Consider the following 8,818-nt stretch of genomic DNA (forward strand, 5'->3'; position numbering starts at 1 on the left):
AATTCCAACGTTTTGGCTCAGGAACCAACATTAACAAAAAAAACAACAAAAAAAAGTAGTCGGACACATTTTTAAAACGGACACATTGCACATGCGCAGTAGGCATACGCAAGAAAAACAAAAGCGTCCAAGCAAAGCTGCTGTTTTTGCGCTTATTACTTCATATCGGCCGGCAATTTCAGAGTCTACAGTACTTACCCACCAATACAGCACAGCTAAACAATCAAATACGTCTGCGTTATCCGCCGTTTCAGCCGGTGCCAGCTCTCTCCGTGCAGCGGCGGGATCATGTTTACCTCCCAAACCTCGTCCTTCCAGGATTCAATTGACGTGGAGGAGAGAGATGACTTTGACAGCGAAGAAATAGCCGGATACAGCCAGAAAATCCAGCTGAACTGCTACTACACCATCTATCTTTATCAAGGCACGAGGTAACGGTGGCTATCACTCGTGTTATTACCCGCTTTGAGAATTTGAAGAGCGAATTCCTGAATTTATTCCCACTGTGACACGTTGCATGTTTTAGCGCTGTTAGGTAATTGTTTTTTTTTTTTTTATATGTATTTCTATTTCATTTCGTATACGTGTATGCATTGTTGTTCACGTGTTGTTGTTTTTTCCCCCCTTGAAAACAACCAGGAAAAAAAAAAATTAAATCCCTGGTGTTCAACTACCACTTAAGTCTACGTTTTTCTCTTTAGTTGATTTAGTCCGCTGTCCCTGAACCTGCTGACACTCATGCAGGTTAAAAAAAAAAACCAAAAAAAAAAAAAAAAAACAATTTAAACATCAAAACTGACCAGGTGACGAGTAAACTGTCGATTGTCGTAGATCTGAGGCTTCTGGGGAAAATGTGGCATGGAACCAGAGACGAGCAGACTCCACAACAAGTCACGATGACTTTAGGTAACAAAGGAGTCGTCCACCTACTTTCTACTCGCTTTCAGTGGTCGTGTCTCTTTGGCCGTGACTGTTGTGCGTTGGTGTGTCCACGACCCGCGGAATCCAAATCAACATGGAATCAATGCTGTTTTCATTCGTGATTTTGTTCTGATTGATCATCGCTGTGCTGCTGAGTTACATCGCCTGCAGGTACCCAATCTTAATGTGTCTCCACTTCGACGTGTCAAATGGAGCTGGTAAAAAAAAAAAAAGTAGTGAATAATATCCCTGAATCTCTGTGTAGGGGGGGGGGGGGACACCCGGGCACAGTTCCAGCTATGTGACTCAGTTGTGTGTTGTGTTGGATGTTTGGCTTCCGGTCATCAGCTTTCTCCATTTCCTCTCCATTGACTTGAGTGGCTTCCGAATTCCTCTTCGCCTGAACAGACTGCTTGTACAGGTACTGACTGTATGCCCTGCCCCCGCAGCCTGACACTAGTTGACAGCAGCCTGCCAGCGGAGGCCGAGCCGGATCTGCGGACCTACATATCAAGGAGGCTAAGCAAAGGGGCCCTGCTCGGAGGCATGGGCAACATCGCCACTGTGGAACTCGGGTAATAATTTGACATCACCGGCATCGCCTGTCTGCAACACAAACGCACACGTGTGGGACTGATGCAGCACATGTGTGGTATGCCTGGTATCATGGAGGAGGTCACATGGGGACACGAGATGAGCTAAAAATGCAGAATCAGACAAAATAGGTAAGTTGGTTAACACATTGGTGTTGAACATGTACTCTTCCCAGTATTCCAGAGCAGGCGGTCGGCTGCTACTGCTGTCTCCTGGAGCAGGAGAGGTCTCCTGAACAGCCCGATGCTGATGGAAATGGATACGTCATCTGCTTTATGGGAGGGTCTGAAAAAGGACTGAACTTATATCCTTTTGCATCGTGGAATCGGTCAAACTCATTCTCTGATGTTTTTGAGCGTTAATATCGTACGTGATTACAAAATGTTCTTTGCTGCATTTTCGCAGTGTGTCTACGTCATTACTTTGCTAGTAGTAGTTTAAATTCCTTGACTCGAGACACATTTAGATTGGAGCTTGATAAATACGTCCAAGGCCTTCATAGCAGCCTGCAAATCCCAGAGGTATGAGAATGCAAGAGCAGTTTAATAAAGTCACATGTGTGTTATTGTATTATTAATGCGAGATTGAAATGTCTCTCTCTCTCTCTCTCTTGCTCGCACTCTCTCTGTGGGTGTGTGTGTGTGGGTGGGTGGGTGTGGGTGTGTGTGGGTGTGTGTGGGTGTGTGGTAGCTGCAGAACCTCGAGACAGAAGTGCGTCCCTATCTGAGCCAGTGGTATGAAGAGTCTGTGATGCACATTCATCGAGTGGTGCAGCTGGTCCAAAACAACATCAGCTTTTTGCTGCATGCCGTGAGTCACTTTTCACCACAAGAGACAAAGAGAAACGCTCATAGGAGTTACTGGAATTAAGACACTGTGACCAATGTTTGTAAAAGCAACCCCACACACTGAATGGCTTCAATGTGAAATGATGTTGCTTGCGCTGGATATTAATTGTGCTCAGTAAATATAGTATTTGAATGAACAAACCTGAAAATAATTTGTAAAGCAGAAAAAAACCGGTAAAACCAAAATTGTTTTGTTTTGGAATTACTTTTAGTTTTAATAACAGAAATCACCAAACACTTGTGTCACCACAGTTCCTGTTGTTATGGGGAAAGTAGGTACCCAGGGGTTGGAGCTTTAAAAAAAAAAAAAGGTACCAGAAAACTGAGTATAGGAACAATCTGGATGAACTCTCTTTGTTTACCATTTGCATTCAAATACTTTGTTCCAAAGCGTTCCGAGTTGTCACTTAAAATCCTACTAGTGTGCATGAACATGAATGTTTTCCAGAACAATACATTACAGCCACTAAACTTTCCGTACGCAGGCTCTGAGTCACATACATGTGGAGGTCGTCAATTCAGACGAGAGGACGAAGGCTGACGTGTCCAGGTGAGTTAGGAGACAATCCTCCCACTGAGCCTAACACTTCTTTAAATCCCATGACTTCTAAAAGAGCCGCAGGTCTGCCTGCCTGTTGTGTGCGTGCATGTAGTAGCTGTCTGTCGTATACTGCACCAGGTTCATCAAAGCAGCCAGTCTGCAGGGCCTGTCCCAGCAAGACACCACAACAGCTTCTCTGTGCAAAGCCATCTCAGAGGACACGCAGTCCGACCTGATCATAGACTGCTCCACCAGCCCACCCACACTCACCAATACTGGTAAGCCATGTTCTATGACACACACGCACACACGCACGCACACACACTGTATCTGTGTACCGTTTAAGAGTCTAATAAAGATGTCTTCTGCCCTCAGTCAGTAATCGTTTCTGTGACGACTGGATTCAGGCCTTTCTAAACGCCGCAGAGCGTTGTAATCCCTTCCTGCTCAGACAGATTCTGGAGAACTTCAAACTTAAGGTGAGTAAACATAAATATAGACTATAGCAGGGTTTCCACAGCTTTTTTGGTGTCTGAACAACAGACTGTATATAAAAGTGGACGTAGCTTCCAGGTCTGAAAAGTGAGGCCAGTGCGGAAGTGCCGTAAACTGCAATACCACCGAGGGCCACTAGGGGGTGACTACAAAAAGGCTCCAGCTCCACAGACTCCCATTTAAGCTTTTTTTTCCCCACAAATCATAATGGTGTCATTCGTTAAAGTCCCCCCTTTTTATTTGTTTTCTGGAGGTCAATCTGAAAATAATCCTATCTTTAATGAGATATTAGGCTTCAAAAAGCAGTGTGTTTAGGGGCGTGTCTGTTTGATTGACAGGCCTGTGGTGCAGTCAAGTTTCCACTATAGGTGGGTAGAGTGTAGTGTCCTCGGGTTCCTCATCAAATCGAGCCAGATTCACCGTTCGCTCCTCACACCAAAATAGCAAGATGGCGACGGCCAAAATAAAATAAAAACTCTAGGCTTCAGAACGGCAGTTCCCAAACCAGTGGGTGGCATCATGGTTGGTTGCTGTTTGTTTTTCCCACGAAAATGACTACCGCAAAGTTTGACAAACTACATTATGACTCTCAGTTCCTCTTGGCAAATAAACGGTTTCCTTTCATTCTGATCCTGATTTCAACTTGTTACTTCCTCTCTGTCCGCCACCGCTCCTACTGCCCAGGCCATCCAAGACATGAACAGCCTGAAGCGCTTTGTGCGGCAGGCAGAAATGAGCCACTACGCCCTGTTTCGCTGCTGCCAGTTCCTGCAGGGCTGCGGAAATGGGGATGTGTTGCTGCAGAATGCCAGGGCGGAGCACAGCGACCTGCCTGAAGCCTGCAGCATCATCTCTGTCCTGGAGGAGTTCCTCAGGGAACAGCCTCAGGCTCAGGCCTGATTTCACTACAACACAAGCCTGTGCTACCAGCCACCTAAAACTAACAATACAACCTTTCCACAAATATCAGATTGCCTAAGAAAAGTTTCAGTATATTAAGGCAGATACAGAATTTAAATGTAAATTGTAAAACATGTGTAAACTGGCACTACGCTTGCTGCAGAGCTACAAAAGTGGTGGTCAGATCTAGAATATGTACAGAAAAACACTGACAACTCACACTCAGCTTTTCTCAGCAAATGTGTCTTTTTTTTTGGGGGGGGGGGGGGGGTTGTAATAGTTTGTTAGTTCAGTAACATCACTACAATGACAACTATAATTCCGGTTAGATGTGAATTGGAAATTACTTTAAAAATGAACTGACAGGCCCAAGTGAAGGTGAAGGTCATTTTTAGATCTTTAGATTCCCAATCTTTTCCTTTATGCATTTTTTTTTAATTTTTGCTTCTGTTGTGTTGGGCGTGTAGATAATGATTCTATGAACCAAATATTATTTCTAGGGTTTTGCTAACTGACAATGAACACAATACAAGATTTATCCAAACGAGAGCTACTGCTCATTGGAGTGGAATTATAGCTTATTTGATGTCCAAATATAATTGTATGATTGTTTGTTTTATTTGATTGTACTGTACTAGTTTTCTTTTTGAGAAGAAACCTATTGCGAACGCACAAATCACTTTTATGCTTTGCTTGTTACATACGCCTTGTTTTTGCTTACATTTCAGCCCTGCACTACTAAATTATTTTTATCTAATGAATACTGATACTGTATATACATAATGTATGTTTATCAAGTGATATTAGATGTCCGTTTAATCCAATTCCGGGAATGCATTGTTGTAGATAGAGTGTAGTCTTTGGATTTGATGTGCACGTTGATTATTTTCTGTTTACAACTACCTTCATAGCTTTCACCAGCTCAAGAGTACATGGAAACAGAACAGGCACAATGTGAGTAGTCACTACATTTGCTAAGTGTAGATTCAAGTTTCTGCAATTGTTACTCACAAAAAATGTTTTCAAGTAAAAATTAAAAATGCAGAGAAAACTGGATGAAATATTAAAGTGCTCACATTAAATATTAGCATGTTTAAGTTATATTTTACTTTCATGGAGCATTACAAGTTTTCAATTCCATAAATTGTTTAAAAGGTTTTAACACAAAGTTCAGATCATTCCCATTAAATCCAGTCCAAAGTGTAATACAGCAATATTAATGTCGATGGTGTAAACTGAACAAGGTGACATGTGAATGAGTCATTTAGCTATTGTGAACCATGGTGTGACTGACACAGTGCATGTGTGTGGACATTTCTGTAGTGTGCTCTCTGTTGTTATAAATGATTGTGTGGTTATGTCGTGTATAGACAGAGCTGAAATAAATACCACAGTTAAACCTCTTTGCTGCGGTTGAGCATTTTGTCCAGTGTTTAACGAGGTGACAAACATTGACATTTTTGGTGCCTGTTGCATGGATACAAACTGTTTAACTTAAAAGGTGAAACACTAAGATGCAGATATTTACCAGCAACAAAGAATTATGTCGGATCCAAAAGTTATAACGTCCTTAAACTACACTTCATATCCTCCAGCAGGTTTCCTCCTCCGGCTGCTCGTCTGCCCCCAGAAACAAACAGCTGAAGCTCGAGGCACTCCAATGAGTTTGAAGATGCTGCACATGTTGTCATTCTGTGTAAATTTATAAAGACCATATCATAAGAAAATGAAAGGAAAATTAAATGAGATGTTTGCAAGGGGACTAACTGATATCTGAAAAGTTACCTGTGGTGTGATCAGACATCTTCCTCAAAAGACAGCTTGGCACGTCATAGATACTGTCGGTGGGGTCTGAAACAGATAAAGCATTCCACCACAATATTTTTTTGTTATTATTTTGATATAGGCCTAATCAGTGATTTTAAAGTTAGTCATCTCACCCTGATGTTCAGCAGACCTCCTGTAAGACAAAGGGAAGTCATACACGTCCTCCTCCATCTCTGCTGAATGGTTCACCTCACATATCTCTAAAGATAAAACACACAATTGGGTCACTGGGGACATCTGTGTGTTGTGTTAATCTACATAGTGAAATATTTAAAGTATCTTTATATCATACTGTTCCTGGGAGGTAAAACATCATAGTCTCCTTCTTGTCTGTCCTTGAACCCACCGGGCCACTGAGGATCGTCGAGACTGTCGTCTGAAAAAAGCAGAGTTTAACATGACGTAGCTAAAAGAACAACTGAATTCAGGTGCAAACCATTTTAAATGTTCACCCGTCTGGTAGTTACAGGCTAGCAGTGTGTTCATGTAAGTGGCCTCTTCGTTGCTCATCTCCTCCGGCTGGCAGACGGGAGAGGCGACGCTCTCGGCCCGCAGGTGGATCTGGTCTAGCGAAGGACCCGGGGCGGACAGAGGCCGAGCAGGCAGCAGCTCCATCACACTGTCGCTGTATGAGCTGATGGGATTATTGCTTTTTAATTGGTCCCGCTGCTCACACACTTCAAGGCTGAGGAGCAGAGAAGAATGCAAGGTCAGTGCCGTGCAAGGAGGACACAATGTGCACCATAAAAACAAGAAAATCACCCAAATCCGTGTTTAGAGTTCAAATCCAGTCGACCACAAAAGTCCTCTTGCTACTTACTGTGTGCCTCTGGAGTCTGACACTCCAGAGGTAGAGAGGTGCATGGCTTGCCAAAGGTATTGAACCCACTCCTTTCTGAGAGCTGCTGTGTCTGCTGCCTACAAGCAACAAGCGCACACGCACACGCACACACACACACAGGCAAACAATGCTTAGGAGGTGACCAAATTTGAAACTGTGTTACTACCACTGTCACGCTGCTTGCAGTCAGCCAAACCACAGTGGAGACTCACCAACACTTTTTTCTTTCCATCTTTCATGATCATTTCAAACATGAAGCGCTTCGTGCCAGCTCTCTGGACTTCTCGCACAGATTGCACCTGGTCCAAGAAGGGGGATAGATACGTACTTCATCAATTTCTATTGATGTGTCCTAACAACGATGCAGCACTGGAGGAAGTCCTCAGTAAACATAGTAATATCACAAGAAGAAGTAATCTGTTAAAGTAAAAGTAATGTATTCAAAAACATTCAGCCTATGTAAAAAAACAACATTGAAACATTCAGCATGGTAATACTATCGAAAAGCTCAAGTCATAAAGAACTATCGTCAATCAAAAGAAGATTAAGGAGTCCTGCGACAGATGGTGTGACCGCACAGAGCCCTGAGCTCAATGTCATGGAGTTATTGTCAGACAAAGAGACACTTAAGAGACACTCGAGACTTAATCCACTGAACAACTGTGGCAAATTCTCAGAGAAGCTCAAACCAACCATCCCGCTGGGAATATACAACCATTTTCTGTCTTTTGTTGTCCCTCTCCCAACGTTTTTGAAAGGTGTTGCTGCCGTCAAATTTAAATTGAGCATATGTTTATTAAATAAAAACAGTAAAGTTTCTCAGTTTCAACATTTGATATGTTGTCTTGGGTCTATCCAAGTCAATTAAGCTTTTATCAATTAAATATGGGTTCACACGATTTGCATTTTGTGTTTATTTACATTTTAGTGTCCCAACTTTTTGGGAAACACGGTTGTATTTATGACTCCATTTCGTTTTAATAATTTGAATCCCTTCTATAACTATAACCTATAAATATAGGTTAGTAGAGGGGATGAAAGTAGGTCACCGCTGTGACTTAATATTCTCCCAGTTTGGGCCTTTTGTTACAAGTCCTACATCTAGTCTGTATTTCTACTGGTGCTATCAAATAAAGGCAAAATGCCATAAAATATCTGAAAAAAAGTACTTTAGTCAAATACTTATACATCAAATGTTACTTTCCACAACTGCAAAACATTTTCTTATATATCAACTGTGATAAAAAAATTTTTTAAAGAGAACTTACTGTGAATATGTAGTAATAGCCTCTCAAGTGTGTCTGTGAAGAGAACAATATCTTATATTGACATTGGAAAATTGAGATCTCAAAAACAAGGGAAAAAAAACTATTGCTAAAAACACCATAACCATGTTCAGTTGATCATTGAGCCTGAATGTATTTCAGCAGTGTCAAATATAAAGGACTTCAAATGTGTACTTACAGCGCTGCCATTCTTCTCAGTATAGAAGAACAAGGTTGTGTTTTGAAGCCTGAACCAATATCTGACCCATCTCAATTTCTATAGGTAAAAGTAAACAAAGCCGAGTTACCGACTCCCTTCTAGCACATGTTCAAAGTGATTTAAGTACCAGATGAATTTGTAATTTACCAGATTATCTTTTCTCTTCTGCAGAAAGCCCTCAAACAGTAGTCTGGTCGCATCTACAGACATGTTAGCCCTCAGCAGAAAATAACTTCACACTGTGGCTACTGTTTGTTTGAACACCATCTACCGGTTTGTGGTGCGACTTCCTCCTCATGCGAGCTGTTGGCAGTATCGTTCACAGCCCCTTCAGACTCACTTCTCCATTTTGCTTGACTAAAAGCA

At 42.1% G+C, this 8,818-nt stretch overlaps 2 protein-coding genes across 5 annotated transcripts; one reads left to right on the forward strand and one right to left on the reverse strand.

Annotated features, from left to right (window-relative positions):
- The first annotated feature begins 89 nt into the window (after window positions 1-89).
- cunh17orf75 (chromosome unknown C17orf75 homolog) lies at window positions 90-5,702 on the forward strand. 3 transcript variants are annotated; one of them, XM_069149234.1, is made up of 10 exons: window positions 90-431; window positions 832-906; window positions 1,371-1,496; window positions 1,691-1,819; window positions 1,976-2,036; window positions 2,206-2,325; window positions 2,849-2,913; window positions 3,043-3,182; window positions 3,280-3,383; window positions 4,084-5,702. In XM_069149234.1, the coding sequence occupies exons 1-10, from the start codon at window positions 289-291 to the stop codon at window positions 4,297-4,299; spliced, it is 1,179 nt and encodes a 392-aa protein (XP_069005335.1). In that variant the 5' UTR covers window positions 90-288; the 3' UTR covers window positions 4,300-5,702. The 3 variants fall into 3 exon arrangements, with proteins under 3 accessions (XP_069005335.1, XP_069005336.1, XP_069005337.1); XM_069149235.1 differs by having other exon boundaries at window positions 2,212-2,325; XM_069149236.1 differs by lacking the exon at window positions 832-906.
- On the reverse strand, window positions 5,697-8,787 carry LOC138198079 (uncharacterized). 2 transcript variants are annotated; one of them, XM_069149238.1, is made up of 10 exons: window positions 8,600-8,787; window positions 8,432-8,509; window positions 8,236-8,268; window positions 7,180-7,266; window positions 6,947-7,044; window positions 6,594-6,811; window positions 6,419-6,502; window positions 6,240-6,326; window positions 6,085-6,150; window positions 5,697-5,991 (listed from the first exon to the last, which is right to left on the reverse strand). In XM_069149238.1, the coding sequence occupies exons 1-10, from the start codon at window positions 8,660-8,662 to the stop codon at window positions 5,987-5,989; spliced, it is 819 nt and encodes a 272-aa protein (XP_069005339.1). In that variant the 5' UTR covers window positions 8,663-8,787; the 3' UTR covers window positions 5,697-5,986. The 2 variants fall into 2 exon arrangements, with proteins under 2 accessions (XP_069005339.1, XP_069005338.1); XM_069149237.1 differs by having other exon boundaries at window positions 6,579-6,811.
- Between the last annotated feature and the right edge of the window lie 31 nt (window positions 8,788-8,818).

This window comes from Embiotoca jacksoni, unplaced genomic scaffold, assembly GCF_022577435.1.
Source record: "Embiotoca jacksoni isolate LCO1_2020_lvr unplaced genomic scaffold, fEmbJac1.0.p SCAF_15, whole genome shotgun sequence".
Lineage (NCBI taxonomy): Eukaryota > Metazoa > Chordata > Actinopteri > Embiotocidae > Embiotoca > Embiotoca jacksoni.

Excerpts from the sequence above, each read along its gene's own strand:
- LOC138198079 (XM_069149237.1), bottom strand. The coding sequence starts at position 8,662 with ATGTCTGTAGATGCGACCAGACTACTGTTTGAGGGCTTTCTGCAGAAG. Across the intron at positions 8,510-8,599 it reads AGAAGAGAAAAGATAATCTG|AAATTGAGATGGGTCAGATA; the intron begins GTAAATTACAAA and ends TTTTACCTATAG. Across the intron at positions 6,327-6,418 it reads TGTTTTACCTCCCAGGAACA|AGATATGTGAGGTGAACCAT; the intron begins GTATGATATAAA and ends TTTTATCTTTAG.
- cunh17orf75 (XM_069149234.1), top strand. The coding sequence starts at position 289 with ATGTTTACCTCCCAAACCTCGTCCTTCCAGGATTCAATTGACGTGGAG. Across the intron at positions 907-1,370 it reads ACAAGTCACGATGACTTTAG|CCTGACACTAGTTGACAGCA; the intron begins GTAACAAAGGAG and ends CTGCCCCCGCAG. Across the intron at positions 2,037-2,205 it reads GCAGCCTGCAAATCCCAGAG|CTGCAGAACCTCGAGACAGA; the intron begins GTATGAGAATGC and ends GGTGTGTGGTAG.